This window comes from Takifugu rubripes, chromosome 16 (assembly GCF_901000725.2).
Source record: "Takifugu rubripes chromosome 16, fTakRub1.2, whole genome shotgun sequence".
NCBI classification, from domain to species: Eukaryota; Metazoa; Chordata; class Actinopteri; order Tetraodontiformes; family Tetraodontidae; genus Takifugu; species Takifugu rubripes.
The window spans coordinates 8,549,650-8,570,416 of record NC_042300.1 but is presented as its reverse complement, the minus strand read 5'-3'; the positions used below and the strand labels follow the sequence as shown (position 1 = coordinate 8,570,416).

The following is a 20,767-nucleotide window of genomic DNA, read 5'->3' as shown; positions in this document are numbered from 1 at the left end:
GGGGGTATCTTTTTTTTGTGTAGTCTGTATCTGGCCATTATTGTTGATTTTAATAGGATTTATTTTATTTTGGGGGGGTGGGGGAGGGTTTGCTTTGCTTCTAATCACGTGGGAAGCAAGCGCTGTCTTCCTCTGAAACAGGTGAAAAGCTCAGTATTTCAGAGGACTGTTTCTTCTCATTGTGATCATTATTCTGCTTCTTTTCCCTCCGAGAGTCACATTCACGTCTGTGAAGTTATTTTTTTCCCCCTGGTTTTCCACGTGACAAGGATTTTTCCAGGCTGCGGCATCAGCGGATGAATTCAAATGAGCCATTAGCGTCAGCATTGTGACACAGGGCGTGGGTCTTTATTATTCACAGTTAATTATTGATACCCTGCCTGGTTAATCAGTGACATTATTGACCCCCACTAGTGTGAGATAAAACAGCTCTTAAATTCACCAGTGGGGTTATTAAGGATGGCATTTTTCCACCCTGGAACAACACGAGAGCAACTATTAATCAAAGCAAAACCAGCCCAAGTGGCATATTGGGGCTGACAACAGCCTCTGACGAAGAAGCTGCTTTAGAAAAGATGTAAACGCAGACCTAAATTAAATATATGGATTCTTCATTCTTTAATTCAAGTGTGATTTATGACAACCCACAGGTCCCCGAGTTGTAGCTACAGCACAAGTGGGAAGGACACTGGAAACAACGAGCAGCTGGTAACACAGTCTTCACATGCTGGTGTCAAAGTAGCGCATTTATATTCGCATTTATATATAATATATATATATTATGAGGCTTTTGAGGCATTGAGCTTGTTCTTGATCGATCTACAGACTTTCTGTCAACACACCAGTGCATTATCTGAATAATAATGTCAAACAAAAAGCTGATAGACTAGTAAAGTAAAGAGTATAATACAAATACTGGACGTCGCGCTGTGACATCTGCTAATGGATGCTGATTAAAACCCCTTCAGATACTGCGGAGGTTGATTAGTCAGATAATCTTACAAATTAGTTGGTAATTTTAGACCAAACCCAACATGTCTATGGTCTTTTAGGCTCTATTGCATAGAGATATTGTCATTAGTTTGAGCCTGGTTGAGAAGGAAAAGTCCTCTTTTACTCCTTGATGCCACAGGCTTCGTTGATCTCCTTCAGATGTTCGAAGACGGCTTGGACGTATTGACTAAACACGCGCTCCATGAAGCCCTCGCCACGAGGAAACAGTTCCTGCAGGAAAGCAATGTGCCCCCCATGGGCCGTCAACAACAGAGCCACATTAGGGAGGTCCTGGACCGTGGTCAGTGGGAATGCTGTGAGGGGAGAGGGGAAGGAATTACCGGCTAAAACATCAGTGGGATGCCAAGAGAATCCAGGCAATGAAGGTGTCAAATTTGACGTACTGTGGTGAGGAGAGAAGGGGTCATCTGCAGCGTTGAGGCACAGGATGGGCACCGCAGTTTGGGGCAGCTTCTTGTCTGGACTGGCATCGCGGTAATAATCTTCGCAGGTTTTGTAACCAAACTGCAAGGCCGTGAAGCGTTCGTCAAACTCGCGGATTGTCCTCGACTAGAAGAGAGGAGAGGGATCGCGTTCAGAAAATGGAGCGATGACGAGCCAAAAGCAGAGAGGGAAAAGGAATCTTGTAGACGGGTCCGTGCCTTCAAGACGTAGTCGATGTCCGCCACTTTCTCCAGAACTTTCCTGTGTCTGTAACAGATTTATTTGAAGTCGGTTTATCGTTCGCTAAACGAAGGCCCGAATTTCACAAACCTCAAATTTTCCGACCTGATCATGCAACGACACAAGCCACGAGTGAGGTATTTGTTAAAGAGAAGCCAGTTCAGTGGTTTTTCCATCGAGTCTGAGGACTTCTGAGCATCCCAGGGGACCGAGATGGTCAAACCCGCTACCAGCCCCGACTCCTTGCCCTTACGGGCCAGGTAACTCAGCAGTAACATGCTGCACGGCATTAGAGAAGAAAACCATGAGAAGGCAACACAAGTTTACCAAGACTACAGAACTGTTGGTCTACTCACCCTCCCAAGGACACCCCAGCACCGAGCACAGGGGCGTCTGGGTACAACCCTTTGACATGCTGCACCACACGTTCAAGATCAGACGTGTCGGCGGCACAATAAGTGACAGGCGTCTGAAGCAGAGAGCAGGAGAGTGAGTGTTCGGTTCCACTTCAATTTTGGGTTTCTTTTATTTTGTTCATCATGAGATTCATCATGAGAAAACCCTTGCTGTCTAAAACACAGATGTTACGAGGCAAATGAGGAGGACCGTGTTATAATGACACCCGACGGCAGACTGACAGAGATCAATGTGCAACCACAAAGGTAAAAAGGGTCTGCTGCAGAAGTTCTGTCCTCCAAACGTTACTCATTCAGAAGTGAATGCAATTGATCCAGTTCAACTGGTACTCACCAGCAACTCTTCCCCTCCAACGCCACGATTGTTGAACACAACACATCTGACGGGGGCGATCACAAAAATAAATGATTGCGAATACACGCAACGACCTCAATCAAAACACTATTCACACAAAAACGGGAACTGCAGACGCAATGGAAGGATACAATTAAGGGTGACATTTCGTTCAAATGGGTGATAAGAAACAGGAACTTGGCAGCTTCGCGCTGACAAGAGGAAGTGCAAGAGGATATGACGCATTCAATTCAGTTTGGCACACAGGTAAAGAATGTGCTGACCTGTAACCATGGCGAGTGGCCTGGCTTATGGCGTGGCGCACATACCACTGCTGGCTGTTCCCCGTCAGACCTGGGAGGATCAACACCGTGGGACGAGTAGAGGACTCTGGGTGGGTGGCGCTGACCTCATTGTCCACCCAGTCCAGAGAAATCTGGCCTCCGTCGGCTGTACGGATGAGTTCGCTGTGGCACAAAGGGATAAATACTGTTTTATAGTGCCGCTGAAGAAGAAACCGAACACAGAGGAGGCGGCGCAGCAGACTTGCGATAAGTAGTAGGTGGTCCAGATTTAAGGAGGGCACAGACGAGGGTTTGCAGCCGACCGCCCCAGCACCAAGGGGTTGGTCTGAAGCGCTCCGACACGATGGGACAGTGAGTGTGGAGGAATGCGCTGAAAGCTTCGCTAGATACCAGGACCGGTTTCTGAAATTACAGGTGTCAGATGAGTATTCAAAACAAGACACTTGGGTTTTAGGGGGCTAATATGACAGGAATGTACTCGACTCGCGTCTTCAGGATCCACACTAAAAGGTAGTTACTCATGAAAAGGTTTATCCTAAAGTGAAGAGCCTAAAAAAAGCTTAGAATAATTCAGGTCCAGTAAAAATTACACTGCTATTCCATCAGATTTGTGTTGTTTTGTCACAAGTATTCGTGTTCTTGATTTGAACATTTCATGTTGATGCACGATCAGTGCTATGCACAAACATATCACCAACACATATATATAAACACGTGTATATATTAAATAGAATATTATATAGTTGTGTGTGTGTGTGTGTGTGTGTGTGTGTGTGTGACGTAAAACTTTACTTTAATGACAGTCAAATGGGTTGCAATTTAAAGACTTCAGGACATTTCAATTTAAAAGGCAGAAATACTCAAATGAGTCTTTTGCTGGCCGCAGTGACTGACCTGACACTTGCGGCCCCACAGGTAATACAGAGCGGCCGTGAAAGAGCAGATGAGCACGGTGGAAGGTCTGGAAATACACTCCCAGTTTGTACTCCAAAGTTCCAAGGCTGATAAAGACATTGCAACGTGTCTCTCTGGCTCGGATTAAACAGTCGAAGTTGTCAGACAACACAAGGAGGAGGAGGACAACACAACCAACAGTGTTGTTCGCTTTCTCTAATCACCACCGCTTAACTGTTGTGTTTCTATCCACCTTGACAAATTGCGTTGGCTCAGCTGCAGCCGGCAGATCAGCTTCATGTGCCTGTCAAGCTTCAAAGCGCTCCAGACTTCGTTCCAAAGCGCAACACTTCCGGCTTTCAAACGTCCGGCTCCGCCCACAGCTTGGAAATGACTACAAATATGGACGATAAGTACTGGGCATGCGCAGATGCAATTACCTTTTCTTTTTATGCACTAATACCATCTAGCGTTTAACTGTGAAAGTAGCAGTTTTAAGTGTTTTGCGTTGGTTGATTGTCTACATTCTGAGGCATTTAGTTACTATCGTACTTGGGTAAATGATTATAAACAAGTGTGTAAACCGTATTTTATTATGGAATTTTTACAGCTATTAATTACAGCGTATTCGACGCTCTACAGTTACCCTGCTTGGACAAACACACAAGAGCACCAAATGTTACAAACCCCATATAAGAACTCATGTCCATTCAAAACGTTACACGTTCTTTTTCTTTCAAATTGTTAATTTTATTGCACATCAATTATGTGAAAGCTGTTTATCTACTGCAGAAGAAACCAGAGATCATCCTAATGATTTTAAGCAAAAGCTGATGAGGTAGAGAGGACTCTCTTATTTAGTTAAGAGGCGTTCCTGCAACCATTTCTGACTCGATGCCACACTCATCGTTTCCTCGCTTGATCTTGAAGAAGCCTGAATTGAGACAAAAAATATGCGCCAATGCAAATATTTCTTTACTGCATCAGGTATTTGTTCTGAAATTAACCAAATGTCTGGTCAAGAAACTTTTCTTCTCCAACCTTTATCTCCCCAGTCGCCATTCCAGGAGTTTGCAGCCAGCCAGTATGGCGTCCCACTCTCCTCCCCCCACCCAAGGATCTTGATAGCATGACCGCCGAGTACCTCCCCTGTCACATGCTGGTAAACACCTACAGCAACATTAAGCATTAAAATATGGATTCAGCTCAGGTTAAATAAACATTGTAGCATCCTCACCTGTCTTGTAGAGCAGAAAATCTGCATATACAGTGAAAGCTGCCTCCACAGGCCCGTTCTTGTACAGCTCAGTCATGATCTGCTCCTGCTGGGAGGGGAGGCTGTACGAGCGTTTACCTGATGGGGGGTGAAAGCATGGAGAAATGGCATCAGTGACTGAACCAAGGTGAGAAACATGCAGACAAAATCAGGCTGAACACTATTACCAAAATGTTTGTCCTTTAGATAGGACGTGGGGTATCCATCAATGCACTTCTTCTCACACTTGGGGGTCTCCTGCGTTCCCTGGCAGGGTGGACGGGTTCCATTCACGTGATGCTCACAGGGAGCGATGCTGTAGGGTCTGCAGCCTGTCAAGTATGGGTGGAGTTCAGGTTTAACCTTAACAGCCGTGTCCAGTTCCAGTTCCACTTACCGACTTCTGACCCACACAGTCCGCCTGTCACCAGACCTTTCTTTGTCCAGAACTCCCAGGCAGAGCTGGGATAACCACCGGAACATCTGCACCACCAGAGCGTCAGTCAGTGTCCTCTTATTTGAAGACTGCTTACATCTAATTGAAGCTAAACCCATCATGCAGCTCTTGCACAAGGCTCCCTGTTATTATTTTACAGTCCTGGGATTACCAGATTATCCACCTGGTAACCCATTTTATGCTCCTACTCTCCCTCGGTTGCCTCGGAGACTCACCCCATGCCACATTCGTCACAGCAGGACAGTAGGTCTTCAGCAGAGATCTCCAGGGAGATCTTGCTTCCACTGTGGATACACAGCCGGTCAGATATGGCTTCAGCTGCTCCGAAGGCCTGCGGGAAATTGCAAAAATTAATATTTATTTACACCAGATAAGCAGTAACTCCCATTTGGGTCTGTCTGCGTGTTGGTCACCCTTACCCAGCAGGACCCACAAGATCCCTGATCTCTGATCTGTTGGATTGTCCGGCAGTCGGGCCATTGCTTGCGGGCATCAAAACTGTCTGGGAGCCTTATTCCTTCAGTGTTGTGAAGCCTGCAGGAGAAAATGAGCACAGCTGATATGAGTTGTCAGCTGACTGTCACCTGGGTAAACATGTGAGACGCTCACACACCCACATTTCTGCTGGTTTTAGTGTGGGGTGTAAAAAATAGTTTGGTATATGAGCAAAAGTCCTGCAGTGAGTGTGTAAGAAGTCACTTTATGTGTGTAGCAAAAGAAGAGGAAACCTTTACACCAGAAATCCATTGATGTAATGTGCATGAAAGAGAACTATTTTAGGAAAATCTTGTTTTTTTTAACAAATTAAACTTACACTTGTGGCAGTTTGGGGCCCTTCAGGAACGTCCCACACAGTCCCTTCACATAGCTGCTGTCGACGTTGTGGAAATTCTGCCCTGCCTGAGTAGAAATAGCAGAATTAACATCTGAGGGAGATCTGATTGCAGCTGTGGGTTGTCTAGACCCGCTCACCGTCCAGGTGGTGTTGACTTTGTTTATGAAGTTGATCATCTCAGAGGAGAGAAGAGGGAGGTGGGGAGAGGCCACAGAGAGAGCCAGGAACGCACAGAGGAGGGCCAGCGAATGCATCCTGCGGGACAGCTCAGGCTTTCACACACTATTCTTGCTGAAAGATACAATAGTAAGGAACAAAACTGAATGGAAGCTAATTTAGGTCAAAATTCCATCAATGGCTCAGCAAAAACAGAATTCAGAAGATTAGAGCAGTTTGCATTTTTTAAGATGATTTAAAATTAAAAGAAAAGCTTGTTAGAGCTTGTTTGCAATCTGGTCCAACCTGGGTGATTCTGTGTAAAATCAGAATAGAATTTACCTTGTTTGCACTCTTGTCTAAGCCGTTTTATTCTGTTTAAAATCTCAATAACAATAAGATTTTCAGAATCTCTTTACCTGTTTAAGTGTCTCTCTGATGTGATTCCTCCTGCTGACTGGATGAAACACCTGGAATCACATTCTGCATTTTCCTTTTACAGGTTTAAGAGTTCACATGACTTCAGGATGAATGCATCGTCAGTTGAAATGTCATGTGAGTGACCAAACATCGAATCAAAGGTTAAAACCTCCTAAAACTGACCTGAAACTAACGGGGGGGAAAGAAATACCACATAGATTTGAAACATTCATGATTTAACTTATCTTTATTTGATTTTATTATGTACAAATCCACATTTCACATTACATAGCAATGTTATTAACTCCCCATTGGTTCTGTACAAAGTCACAGAGCACCAGTTTTTCTACTCACCAACGCTGGGTTAAGGGCACTTCAGCTAACATCTAAATATGTATTCCTTCCATATCAAATTACACATTTTGATTTGTCTCTCACTTTAAAAGCACCTTGGAATTGCAACAAGTTTCTCCCATTTCTTACAGAATGTGAAGTGATGCAATTAAGCTTTTTACCATACCAATCGATGCTGTCATCATTATGCCGACGCAAAATTCCAGTATTAAAGAGTACAGCAGTGTAACAATTCATGAGTGGTTTAGCCAGCACAATATCTGACCTGGGAAAACATTAACCAAAAAGAAAGGGGATTAGTTCTTTTAACTTCTAAATGCATGGTAGCACTCTGTCACAAACCTAATGGGGGGAAATGATTTTAATTTTAAAACATGCTGAAAAATTCCACTCAAATTTGCTTCAAATGAACTAAGACGAAACAACAAAGTAAGACAATACACATAAACATCAAACACCCTGAAATGTTTTCTTTGTGCCATTATTGCTGGTGACTGTAACCACACGACGCCGTTGGTGGATCATTCATCCAGATCGGGCTGGCTTCGTATAAATCCCAATTCTAAATGAACCCAGTCCAATACGGAAGCTTCCCTTTGTCTCATGGTGTCCTGGGCAATCGCAAACGGACAACGTGCTTCAGGTAAGTCTGAGGAGAGCCGCACCTCCAGAGTGAGCAGAGGTGCTTTCCAGGTAAGGAGAGGAAAAAGGTGAGGGGAAATGCATTCACTGTCCCTGCATGTCCCCGGCGCCTTGAGCCTGCGCTGCGGTGGTGTTCAGGTACTGCCAACTGAGGGCGGCGAGCAGCATGGCGGCAGACAGGTACATGGGGGACAGGTGGTGGGTCCTGGAGGGCAGGCTGGACTGCGACAACGTGGACTTCTCCTGGATGACAGTCAGGATGTGGAGGGTTTTGTCCCGGGACGGGTCAGTCAGGGAGACCTTTTGGAATATCTGCGAAGGTAGACTGAGTTATAACGAGCCGACATAGCAGGTAAATGACCACAGAAGAAGACACCGACCTCCTGACTGTACTGAGCAATGATGGTCTGCACGGCTCCCATGTTGGTGGCGTCCATCATGAGCGTGACAGCCTGTCCCTTTCGGATTTTCACGACTCCCTGGAACACCATGGGGTTGTTGTAGCACGAGGACAGTGTCGCTATCGCCATCACCTGGTCAAGAGGAGAACAACATGCAGTCAGAAAGACACTGTTTCAAGGCAAAAGGACGAAGGTCAACAATATTTTTATCTTTCCACTTCGACCCACAACCGGCTACCAAGGTCACGTGGAGCCAAAACCTGCTATACTTGGAGAGAAGGGACTCCATGTAACATCTATCTTCCTAAATTAGTAATAACATCAGTGAGCACCTGTGGAATAGCACAGAAGTTGAAGACGCTCTGGTTGCGCAGGCGCGACAGGTAGGCAATAACATCCGGGACGTGCCGCAGCGCGTCAGTGACGAGCAGGTTGAGACAGGAGAGCGCCGAGTCCAGCTTCTGCGGCTGGGCAAAGTCCTCCAGACGACCGGCAAACTGACTCCAGGCCTGCACGGAGACACAGAAGACTATAGAGCTGTGTGCTTCAAACTATTATCCTTTCTTCTCAGTCACGTTCTGCTGATAACGCATGGGTAAATATTTAAGTATACACGGGTGCAGGACTGTGTGTTTTGTCTCGATCGTACAGGCAGAATTGTGAAGTTTGGAACAAAAATGAAGATAATATTTGCCGCCGCAGAGTGCAAACTCGCCTCCTGAGGCCAGAAGGCACGTCCCTCCTGCGTGTCCTCCAGGTAGTCTCGGATGATGTTGGTCTTCTGGAGGAAGAGGCCCATAGAGTTGGCCAGCTCGGTGTCCTGCCCCACCTCTGGGTCCTCCAGCTTAGACGCGGAGAACAGCTTAGACAGCCCGACCCCGACCAGCCCTGCCACGTAGTGACAATACTGTCGGGAATAAAACACGCACAGTGAACAGAAATGTGGGAAAACACACAATGAAACACATGGTGGAACAAATGTAGTGTTTGTTTCTGGAAGAGCAGAGAGATGCTGCAATATTAGACAGTTTACAGATATTTTCATCCTCTATGGAGACATCAGGCAGCCATTTACCAGGTCCCACTCCTTCATGGATCCCACTTTCTTTTCCAGGAATTCCGCCATTCCTACTCCCATACGGTGGCATATTTCAGAGATGACGTCTCTGTAATCTTGAGCGAGGTTTCTGAATTCCAGTGATATCTGCAGCACACGAGCAGCTCAAAACAGGACACGAACACGAGTGGCAAATTCACACGAATTCGAGTCAGTCGGTCATGTAATCTGGAACTACTGAAGCATGACTGACCGTGGGAAAGTCCTCCAGAACTTGCCGGTCCTTCTCCTGGCTCTTTGTGAAGCACCAGTCGTGCTGGTACAGGTACGTGTGGAAATCGTTCAGCATCGGGACCTTCTTGTTCAGAGGGATGCTCATGTCGTCCTCCACCGTGTCCAGTGCTCGCAGCACCAGGTAGAAAATACAAACTGCGTGTCTGCATCAGAAAAAACAGGGAAGGAAACATGGGACCGGCGAAAATAGCAAAAGGTTTCAGACCTCAGATCAGCTTTGTCTATATGCTGAGAATTCCCTTTGACCCGTATGTGTAGAAGTCGGCCAGAAACACACGAAGGCCTGTATTTACATTCAGCTGTTATCTCTGTTGACCTGAGACATGAACAGCAGCAATTTCTCTGAAGATTCCCAGAGAATCGAACACGGGTTGACCTCCAATAAACGTATCACAAAATTGATTTGAATGGAATAAAGGCTTTTAGATTACACTGAATGTAAACACTCAGTCCAGCACATCTGGAAAATACTTAATTCATTTAAAAAAACTATCTCTGTGAGCAAGATAAATCTAAATCTGAATTAGTATAATTAAGCAAAAGACAAAATCTGCCATTCCTCTAAATTTGATGTGTGCATTTTGAATTTTGGGGGGAATTCTTCTGTATTTAAACGTCTAAACTCTCCCATAGGCACTCTAGAAGAGATGAAAGAACGCAACAAATATTGAACAAATATCCTGACAAATCACGTTTCTGTGACTCTGCTGCCAGTCGATTTGACATGGGGAAGAACTCTTTGCAAAAACAATAGAAAAGGGGAAGCACCGCAGCCGCCGCCCCTGGCGCTGCCCACTGAGAGGGCCCCCATGGCCGCTGCAGACACACCCCTCCTCACCTGCAGCCCTGCCGTCATGTCACCCACCTCAGCTCCCCGTCCAGCGCCTGGATCACCGCTGCAAAACTCCGGCTCGTCTGGTTTAGGTACACGTAGCAGGTCCGCAGGCTCTCGCTCATGGACTCCTGACAGGACAGACAAACAGAGGCCGTGTGTCGGTAGAAGCCGGCGGGTCTGACTGCGCTGGAGGCTCGGGAGGCCTCCTGTAGGCCCCTCTCCCCGGGCCTCCAGCCCGCAAGCTGGTACCGAGGAGCGGAGCTGCAGCCCCGCGGCGCCACCGAGAGAGAGCGCTTGAACACGGACAGCGTGGCCGTACACTTGCAACAAGCTCCGGCCATGTGAACAGCCTGACGGGACCTCGCCGCGGACCTCGCAGCTATACTCGGCTACAGTCCATGTCGACGCCGCGGTCCGTGGGGGCGTTTGCAGCGCGCAGTCCATGCAGAGGGCACGCGAGGTGAAAACAGTTTGGGGGGACACGCACGCGAGCTAAAAACAAGAGCGCCGCGGATCTTCAACGCCTCTGGATCCGCCGCGACGCGACGCGGACCGTGCAGAGCGTTTGTAGATCTGCTGTTGTGTTTCGGAGGCCCCGCCTGCTTACAAAGCCACACAAAACACCACAACACTTTTCCCATGTTGCTCAACCTGCTTGTGGCACAGACCGTGCGACCATTTTTGTGTTGAGTTATTTGCAACTGCAGCTTGGTAATTTATCCATATCACATCTGCATGGGTGACTTTCAATTTTATTTTATATTTATATTTTTATTTAGTTGACGAACGTCTGAGATTCCAGTCAAGTGCGACCCCTGGTGGCTCCTGTTGGTTATTGACAGCTCAAATTCATGCGGGTGAAAGTTCTGAGTTTTTAAAAATAAGAGAAGAATCAATCAATATAGGTAATTGAGGCTCACGCATATCTACGACATGTGTGTCCATCTGCTGGTCACGCTGATAGAGGTGTAATACCTCTATAACCGGGTATTATTTGGCAGTTCTGGTTTCAGGATGTGGATGTTTCATTTACTTTTCGTTCCTTTGAGTTTCGCCTAAAAGGGGAAGCTAACGCAGGATTTGGTTGACATGTACGTCACATAAAAAGCGTGATGCCCTTTACTTAACCAGTGGAAATAAAGGCCCCCGTTGTCTCCAGGTCTTTGCGGGATAAATCAATGGGATTATCCGTCAAACATGCGCAGAGCTGACAGACGGCCCCAAGCTCATTACGTAACGTCAATGGTCATGTCCGCCGGTGTGAAAGGAGCCAGCGATGGTTCACAGATCTAATTATCAGGCATCTGCTGATAAAGGAGGAAGCCTGTCCGATGCGCGCAGTGCGCGTGGTGCACAGGGAAGTGTGGCGTGTAAAAATAAACACATCTGCGAAGTTCCAATCTGAATCCACCCATGTCTCCGGGTGCACATTCACGTGGACTTTTTTCTAAAATGTATTAGCATAAAGTCGGTTTACTCACATAATCCAATTTAGGCATGACGGCGCTGCAGCCCCCCATTTTAAATTTAACCAGGTTGAAGATCTCCTCCGGGTGTCCCAGTGACTTTAGGATGTCCATGGCGCTTCCCGCGGTCTGTCGCTACTGTGACGAGCAGAGATCTGGAGAGATGCTCCCCACCTTGCGACGCGACGCCGGGATGCAGCAGCGGCCGCGGCGGTGGCAACAGCGAAGAGGGAGCTGCGCCTGCTCACGCGCGTCGTCAGATCGACTGACGCTTCCGATTGGCTGTTCTGTCATGGCCTTAGAGCAAATGGTCCAATGAGCGGCCGGTGCATCTGGTGTGATGTCCCGCCTCCGCTTGTGATTGGTCGGTTAATCAGACAGGAGAAATTGTACCTGTCCAGATCAAATTATATAATCCACCGAAAGATTGAGAACATCAACAGAATATAATCCCGTTTATGGATGGTGTGGTGCGTTTTACACTGTGAAATATGAAATGTATTCTTTTATTTTACTTTTTTTCATAATTCTCGTGCATACAGTAATTCTGATTAATAAATAATCGACACGTTTTTTCCTGTCTGTTTTCACGTATATTTTAAGGCACATAAGAATATTTCGTAGTCAAACATTCTGTACACAATATGTATTTAAAAACTTAAATGTATGAATAAATGCGGTTGGATGGATGAAATAGTTGTACAACAATGGTATGAATAGTTTCTTCTTGATTCACCATACTGGAAGAATGATAAGAGTATAACTAACATTCCAGTCTATACAGTCACCTCATTCCACTCTCTTCTTTGTTGGTTTATGGTTTATAGAAAAGTAAAATAATAAATAGACTTTGTGTTAAAGACTGTCTGTTCCAGACTGTAGAAACACGATGCAACACAATAGATGAGTTCCATTTTTAAAACCAGTCATTTCATTAAAAACAGATTTCTTCCTGCATACTCATTGGAACTGGTTGGACTGGATAACAGGGTGGTCCTCTACAGAGACAGACACGTGCTCTTTAGTCAGCTACTGATGAACCTGGATGGAGCTTTCAAGGTGAGTTCATCTGGTGGTGAAACTGGGCAGGTTGAGCCGTAGGCATCTGGTGATCCATCAGAGTCCTTTAGTGTGCCTGAAGAAACTGTTCCTGGACCGGTGTCAGACTGGCAGTGTGGCCAGAACCGGACAGCTGTGAGTACTTACAGCATACTGTAGGTCAAAGGTCGTGAAGTTGATTTACAATATTTTTGGCTTAACTTAGCATGATTTGAATCCTGGAAATAGCTCTAAGTAATCAATTATTGCTGAACAGCAATCATCTATTCACTGTGTTTAATCCTAGACTCTATTAACAGTTCAAATGTGGCATTTCAAAGAGAATGAGAGCTTTATTGTTTTGCCGTATTTTGATGCAATATTGATGTTCAAAGTACCGGTACTCTTTCAAACCAAGTGTGATGATCGTGTCTCCTGTCCACTATATCTACTTCATTTTACAGTTTTATTGCATAGTTACATGGAGGTGCTACTGTGTTCTAAGCTTTATAATGCAATTATATCAGAACGAGCTGTCAGACACCGGGGGGGTTATTTCATGTGCTGACATCCTGGGTCGATACACAATACTCTATTAGCAAAGTAATGGAGCATCTGAAGGTCAGACAGCCAAGACGTTTTCCTCAGTGATGAGGTCAACGGAAGATTTTTGGAGTTCCACTGACGTAACTGAGGAGTGTGGCTTCGTAGATAAGCAGCATTCTTGGGCCGTCACTGAAAAGCCAGAGGAGTTCTTCTTTTATGGACCTTATTTTCCTGATAAAAGCCGAGGGAGCACAGTGAGGACGCTGTGATTCAACAAACCCAGGAACTTCTGGAGACGGACGCCGTCTCAGCCGTATTTACTCAGAACAGCCCCCGTTTGGCCAGAAAAGCTAAACCGTGCATGCTGAGGTTCAGAAAGCTCGAGGGTGTTGGAACAGGAAGGGAGTAAAGACTGATAAAGGTTATTTGAAATGTCGGGGATTCAACGGATTTAAATAAAATCTGTTCAGGGATTTAAACACCTGCTTTGTATAGACTAGAGTAGAGACCACCAAAGCTACGTGAAAGCAGTGGAAAAGACAGGAAATCCTTTAAATGAAAGCCTGTTTTCTGCTGTTAAACATTTCCGATGACCTTTGACCTTCCTTGTGATAAAACTTGAGCGAGCCCCGGGTGGAAGAGGCATTTCAGACGCCTGTGCGCTCTTCAACGGGGACTTCGCCCAGTAAGTAAGTGCAACATTGAAGCTGCACAACATCTGCTTGTGCTTTCGGCTCACGTTTGGACATCTGGGGGTCACCCAAGGTCGACGCTTCGGTGGCGCTGGGAGGAGACGGCGGAGGAGAAAGATGCTGAGTTCATCAGAGAGGAGCTTTAACCAGTCCGCTGTCCGGGTTTTTAGCAAAGATGTCGCAAATTTGCATGTTGGGAAGTTCCGATTTTCAGCGCAGGATTGAAAACGTGCGGCAGACAACCGTCTCACAATGTGAATTTACTTACAATATGTCACAAATGGTGTGTTACAATTATACTGGAGTGGAGTTTTTACACATATTCTCATATATTTCAGTAATTACATGTTGCTATAGCTCACATTTACACGTTCCCTCCGTCACAGGCGTCAGCACCCATCATCTCGCACTGACTCCTTCAGCACATAGGTCATAGAAACGCAGTTGTGTGTCTTTAATAATAAATACCAGCATCTTTTGGCTTTTTAAGAAGTTCTGCGCGTGTATGGTGAAACACCAGTGTGAGTTATTACATGGTTTATCTTGCACGACCCGCTAGCTGCATTTTATCATGTCGTTTGCTTTTTTGAAAGGACAAACCCACACAGTACGCGAAGGCAAACACAACGAGCCGCCGGCGAGCTGCTTCCAGGAGTGACGGCGTCTGCATTAATCCTGTTGGGGATGTCACAGACAAATTTGATTGGCTGACAGTTCAAGGCTCAAAATAACTCTGCATTCCTTGCAATAAAGCATATTTTTACCTCCTTTATATCATTCTTGCAACTAATATGACAGTGTCTGACATGTTTGGTGATTAATCGCATTCACGGCAGGATGAAACCCGACATTTAAATGACTAAGGGGTGGGAAGTGGCTGCTGGTGGTCTGCGGAGTTCTGTTGTTTTCATCTACCCGGGCCCAGTGGATCACCCTGGATCCACTGGCGTGGTCACGCTCCACTTGTGAATCGGCAGTCTCGGGTGGTCTTCATCAGCAATCACTGAGCTGTCAGGCTGCGGCTCTTTTAGGCCAGGATTAGGCTATTCCAGGGTTCGGCTTTGGAGCCAGAGGAGCCAGTGTGGCCCCCAGGAGACATCTTTAGAGGAATGGCCCCACCGTGGGCCGTCATGTAGGCAGGCAGGGCTGAAATCTGCAGGAAAGAGTCAAAACATGATGTATTGGGCTAAAACGTGAGGGAAGCTGTTCGGCCCCGCATGGTGGCCCACCTGTGCATGCGCGCTGTGGTGTGTGTACAAGCTGTGAGTGTCCGGCTCCGTCTTGATGTGGCGAGGCTCCTCTGAGGCGGCAGAGGTCCGGGGAGTGCTGCTCGGAGTGACGGGAGTCCCCTCACCGCCCGGGGTCCCTGCAGAGCCCCAAAGAGCTGCTCAGACACTGGCTGAAGTCAGAAGGATGAGTTTTTACCCCATGCTGCAGAGCTCACCGGGCTGGATCTTGTTGAGGTTCTTGGGTTTGCGTTTGCGGGTCTGTATTCCCTCTTTCTTCATAGCCAGAGGTCGAGGTACCTGCCAGGACAGAAATGAGCGGAAAAAGAACGTTTAAACAAACGGATTGTCCATTTCGTCTGGGAAAGTTTGTCTTGGGGAGCCTCATTTTTAACCCCATGACGTTTCTTTGAGATTAAAACATCTCATCTTCAAACGGCTGGGAGCTTGCTGGGTTACACATTAAAAAAAATAAAAGCTTTATCCTCTCTGTATTTACGTTTGAGGCCGATAAGCGTTGAAGCAAACGGGCAGTGCTATTCTCTGAACGCTGACACTTTTTATGTGACGTTTAGAACCCATGTCGATGAGCCAGCAGTGTTTGGGACGTCTCACCCCGTGCAGCTTCATGTAGAGGCCACAGGCGTTGCACACCGGCTCCCCCTCTGCGTTTCTCCTCCACAGGGTGGTGGTGGTGGTGTGGCAGTTGGTGCAGGACAAGCCCACCCTCCTCGAGGCAGACTGCGGAGGCAAAACATCCCATACACGTTGGTTGGGGAAATGATTAAAGGATGAGATTTCGGGGGGGACACCATCATCGTGGTGAGTCCTGCTCTGTCACGCACCAGCCGTCTTTGAGGTTTAATCAGAGGTCTGTTGATGCCGTTCATTTTGTGGTACAGTCCGCAGGCGTTACACAGGTAGTGGCCGGTACCATCTCTCCTCCAGAGGGGCGTCGACATGGCCCCGCAGTTGACACACTCTCGGCCTTCAGCATAGTCATCGAATAGGTCTGACGACGAGGAAGAGATGAAGAGCATCATTCAGCTTTTTAGTTTAAGAGCCAGTTTTCATTTTAGGCTTTTTTATCTACACAGACATGCAGATTTTTTTAAAAGCTTTTTTAGAATGGGAAAGTAAAAAGACTAAACAAGACTGACAATCGTTATCCTAAAATCCTGACTATGACGAAGCTGATTCAAGTTTAAAACAAGCGAAAATCCAAATGAGGCTTTTTGAACTTTCTCCCCTGCCGTATAATGTAAAATTAAAAAAAAAAACATTCAACTTGCTTTATGACTTTTAAAAAGTCATAAAGCAAAGTTTATAATATAAAGTTTGTTTTTCATCTGGTGTATTAAGATTTAAACAATAATTTAGCATATGGAGTTAGCAAATTCCGAGATTTCCAATGAAAATAGTCTAGTTTTATTTGAGCTTTTAAAGTTTCTTTCCCAGAGACTTGGAAAAAGGTTTCAAATCCAATGAATTATGATAATCAAGTTATTTGTCTCAAAAGGTACCGATGAAACAATATTCTTTTTTCCCCAAAATCAATTAGTATCTTAATGCTGCCACAAAATAAATAAATAGATATAAACTGACTATCAGCTGCAGTGGCATATCTGAGCCTGTGGGGGGCGCCATGTACAGGCCGCCACAGCTGCATTCTGGAATCTCCTTATCTCGCTGTTTCATGAGATAAACCGGGCTCGAAATAGAGATGGAAGAGAGCTCCATCATATTCAACTAGGGCCTCTGTGTCATATCTCTCTCATCAGGGACTCAGCAGCCGCTCCAAAGAACCACTTAGACGTTTAGAGGGAAGGAGGCATCAATCTGCTGCGGAGACGTGACAGTTTGTCTCTGCTCTCCATACAGCTGAGACACCAACGGCCCACGGTGCGCCAGCCTCTTAAACCCTGTCAAATTCTCAGGAATATATAGTGAGGAGCGCTAAATCAGATTTCAATCTGCTCCTGTTGCCCAGCTGTTTCATTCTTTTGAGGATCTGCCTGAGAGCCTCAAGGTCTGCGAGAAAAACAAGAGCTTATATGGGGCGAGGTAACCTTGAGCCAGCCCATCATAGCCAACACAACAGCAGAATTCCTGCTTTTTCCAATGTGTGGTTATCAGAAAACCAGTTTTTAAAACAGTCATGATAATGCTAAAGAGGACAAAGGTGAGAAAATACGTAAATGTCCATCTGATACGTGTCACGCACTAATATTTATTCAGTTCAGCTTTATTTTGCGGGATATTTTGGAACAGTTTGGCAGCTACGCAATTTAACATGAGGAAAATGTTTAATAACTGAAAGCCATAGAAGAATATTAACAAAATTGTAAAATGATGTAAATGACTCGATAATTCGTCATCTGACATCACACACAATGTTTTTTTTTATATATATATATATTTTCTTAACAAACAACTATAATTGATAGTTATGTTATTAGTCATTTGCATTCTAATATTGCACTTTTTATACATTTATATTTGTGCCATTATGAAATTTCAAATATTTTTTATATATTTGTGTTAGAAAATCATTCTTATATGAAAGTTCTCACGTTTAAATTCGTGTTTTGCTAATACTGATATTAAAAAATATATTTTTCAAATGTATCTGATTTCCTTATATTACACTTTACACAACTTTCTGCCTCTTTGGATCAAATGTGCGCCAAATGTGCACGCAGTATTTGATATTTAGGAACCATAATCCAGCCGATATATTTCTGTCAGAAGGCTTCACACTGGTAAATAATGGTGAGTTTAAATTGAATCCTGCTGGAGGACCTCACACGCGTGATAATCCCAAGTTTCTCATCACTTTACAGCCCCTTAATCAAACAGCAACATTTGATTTAATTTGCAGCTGAGAAACAATAAGATGAAGGCTGTTTGTCCTCCATCAGTGATCAAACAGGCGATTGTGATCAGATGAGGAGGTCACCCCGGATCAATGCGGTTATCTGGCACACTCCTGCAGCTTCGAGGCTCTCGGCATCGAACTTATTGAAGCGTGCTCAGAGAAAGAGCTGATAACCAGAATGATTGCATGGATGATTGTTTTTGGGGTTTATTAATGGTGAGCGTTTGGTTTTATTAAGCTGCGTCTGCCGGTAGGAAAACCAAGAAGTGCGGGACAATAACGCTGATCAAGGAAATAGTTGAGTCTCAGCAGACAGGAAATAGTTTTCTTTCTTTCTTTTTTGACAGTTTTGGAGACGCCGACTCTAAAGAGCAACAACTACAACCTAAAATCCCCAATTTTCTTTCTTTTTTTTTTTTCTTTTTTTTAAAGTCCCCGAAATACTTCGCAGCTAAAACCAGAGCTGACCTCTTCCTGAGGTCACATGACCCGAATGTGACAACACGAAATTGTTGTTGGAAACGTGATTTCTGTCCCTCGTTTAGGTCATCTGTCAGTAAAACTTCCAAAAACTTCCAAAAAAAAACCCCGGAGAAGCGCGGGTTTAATTTCGAATGAAATTATGGAAATTCTTATTAGTGGACTTTTCTTCTCGCTTCTTTTAAATGGTTGAAATTATTTGTTCGTTGTCCATTAACTGGATGGTTCGAAACCAAACCATTTAAAACATATCATCCATTTTTCTTTACCAAGTTTCTGCGTTTTATTCGTGTTGATTTTGACTAAAATGTAACAGCGGGCCCAACGCGCATTCGCTAATATTTATGTGGAAACTAAATAGGCGAGTAAATCCGCGAATATTCTATTTAGAATAAAAGTAGTTATTGGTGTAGTTTATGTAAACAAAGTAAAATGACATCAGTTAACTTTGATTTAATTACCCGGGGAGCCTTTTCAATGGAGGCAAAACGCGCACACCACCTTCATTTTAGTTTATTTCCGCTTTTAAAAAATTCGATTGAGTATTAAAAATATCATTGTAAAACAAGTCATAGTAAAGGAGAACCTGTCTCGAAATTCAGGAAATTAGAGACTAATGTTCCCAAGATTTTTGTTCATTTGTGAAATAAAATCTCAAGCATGATCTTTGGGTTATTCCTCATTTTAAAATGCTAATCCATCCCCATGTAGCTTAGATTAGCATGATCTACATTTTATGAGGTATAGATTTGCTTGTGTTTTCTATATTTCAGATGTCAAAAACAACTTGAAATCATCAGAAATCAGAAATCATCCAGCTCTATTTTCTCCCCACCAATCATTTTTCAAGCCGCATTATTTTGAGTACTGAGTAATAATTAGTAGTAATTATTTATCTTTTTTAAGAGTTCCCTTCATTCTTCTCTTATTTACGACACAAATATGCCATAAATAAGATAAACAACTGACAGGGTGAAGCTTCCACCTTCACGTCCTTTATGTTTCTGTGGTAATTAAATGATAATGATAATGATGATATCATTTTTTTTAAATGTCAGTTGATGCCATTGATGATTTCAACAGTTATTCAGTAAATGGACTAAAACAGACCTGAATTTCAGTCACTCACCGATGTTCGGGTGCCGCGCTGCGCCGGTAGCAGTGCCGGACTGTAGCCCGTGGAGCACCGGGCTGTCGAAGGGGGAGGCCGGCCACGTCCCACCCACGTTCGGGCTCATGTAGGGCGTGTAAGGGCTGTGATAGGAGCCGCCGAGGCTCCGGGGCCCGTAGTGTTCCCTCCCGTTGGCGGAGATGTTGAGAGCGTTCGTGTAGGAAGCCGCCGTCTCCCGCGCCGCGGCCACGCCGGAGGACAGAGGCGGGCTGGTGGAGAAGGCGAACCGCGGCGACACCGGGGAGTGACTGTAGGAGGACACCGAGTCGGAGCCCGGCTGCGCCCAGGCGGAGTGGCTCGACACGGGGCTGCTCTGCTGCGACGCACCGGGCGTCTGGAGGTAAGGCAGCGCCGGGATCATGGGGGTGACCACCCGGGTGGTCGGCACATAAACCGGAGAGGTGGCAGCCGAGGTGTTGTGGAGAAAACCGGCCTCGTAGGAAGGGGGTCCGTGGTTGCTTGTCATTATACCCTGATACATATCCTCTCCTTGAAGCTGGACATCCGTGTTGATAGAAGAGAAAGTGATAGTGGGGCTGCAGCTACGCAGACTGGCTGAGATGGACGCACCAAGGGCTGGACGCGTAAATCCGCACAGCTGAGAGCAACAATCGGGCAAAGTTGGGAAAATTGGGAATAGTCTGAAGTCCCGGGAGAGAGGAGGAGGAGTGAGAGGCGATAGACTACCTATGATCAAGAAGCAGCTGTTATTATCCCCCTCCCTCTCTCTCTCCCTCTCTCTTCCACCTCAAACGTGGAAAAGGTTGTCCCACTCACACCAAACAAATAACACATTCTTTATTAGATCCTATCTGGACTTTTGCAAGACACCATCTGTAATTTTAGCATTTAATGACTCTCCTGTTAAATCCGCTACAATAAATAAAACGTAAATGAAATTAGCCTGAACATATTTCTGTTTCTTTCTCCTTTTTTGG

At 45.3% G+C, this 20,767-nt stretch overlaps 4 protein-coding genes across 5 annotated transcripts; all 4 read right to left on the bottom strand.

The window, feature by feature from the left end:
• Positions 1–594: 594 nt before the first annotated feature.
• LOC101071149 (phospholipase ABHD3-like) lies at positions 595–4,006 on the bottom strand. The gene is made up of 9 exons (XM_003971719.3): positions 3,627–4,006; positions 2,974–3,134; positions 2,712–2,894; positions 2,428–2,473; positions 2,034–2,146; positions 1,783–1,956; positions 1,656–1,704; positions 1,398–1,563; positions 595–1,307 (listed from the first exon to the last, which is right to left on the bottom strand). Exons 1-9 carry the CDS (start codon positions 3,744–3,746, stop codon positions 1,114–1,116), a joined length of 1,206 nt encoding a protein of 401 aa, XP_003971768.1. The 5' UTR covers positions 3,747–4,006; the 3' UTR covers positions 595–1,113.
• Positions 4,007–4,360: 354 nt separating this feature from the next.
• ctsbb (cathepsin Bb) lies at positions 4,361–6,868 on the bottom strand. Its single transcript, XM_003971718.3, has 10 exons — positions 6,749–6,868; positions 6,311–6,464; positions 6,153–6,238; positions 5,758–5,872; positions 5,554–5,669; positions 5,279–5,364; positions 5,070–5,213; positions 4,864–4,980; positions 4,668–4,796; positions 4,361–4,560 (listed from the first exon to the last, which is right to left on the bottom strand). Exons 2-10 carry the CDS (start codon positions 6,425–6,427, stop codon positions 4,484–4,486), a joined length of 987 nt encoding a protein of 328 aa, XP_003971767.2. The 5' UTR covers positions 6,428–6,464; positions 6,749–6,868; the 3' UTR covers positions 4,361–4,483.
• A 109-nt stretch (positions 6,869–6,977) lies between these two features.
• Positions 6,978–12,030, bottom strand: fdft1 (farnesyl-diphosphate farnesyltransferase 1). Of its 2 annotated transcripts, XM_003971717.3 has the most exons (8): positions 11,814–12,030; positions 10,363–10,460; positions 9,457–9,640; positions 9,222–9,350; positions 8,862–9,053; positions 8,479–8,655; positions 8,126–8,278; positions 6,978–8,057 (listed from the first exon to the last, which is right to left on the bottom strand). In XM_003971717.3, exons 1-8 carry the CDS (start codon positions 11,910–11,912, stop codon positions 7,830–7,832), a joined length of 1,260 nt encoding a protein of 419 aa, XP_003971766.1. In that variant the 5' UTR covers positions 11,913–12,030; the 3' UTR covers positions 6,978–7,829. The 2 variants fall into 2 exon arrangements, with proteins under 2 accessions (XP_003971766.1, XP_011610382.1); XM_011612080.2 differs by lacking the exon at positions 11,814–12,030 and having other exon boundaries at positions 10,363–11,737.
• A 2,291-nt stretch (positions 12,031–14,321) lies between these two features.
• gata4 (GATA binding protein 4) lies at positions 14,322–20,536 on the bottom strand. The gene is made up of 6 exons (XM_003971672.3): positions 19,788–20,536; positions 16,146–16,312; positions 15,916–16,041; positions 15,519–15,600; positions 15,304–15,440; positions 14,322–15,227 (listed from the first exon to the last, which is right to left on the bottom strand). The coding sequence occupies exons 1-6, from the start codon at positions 20,308–20,310 to the stop codon at positions 15,102–15,104; spliced, it is 1,161 nt and encodes a 386-aa protein (XP_003971721.1). The 5' UTR covers positions 20,311–20,536; the 3' UTR covers positions 14,322–15,101.
• Positions 20,537–20,767: the final 231 nt, after the last annotated feature.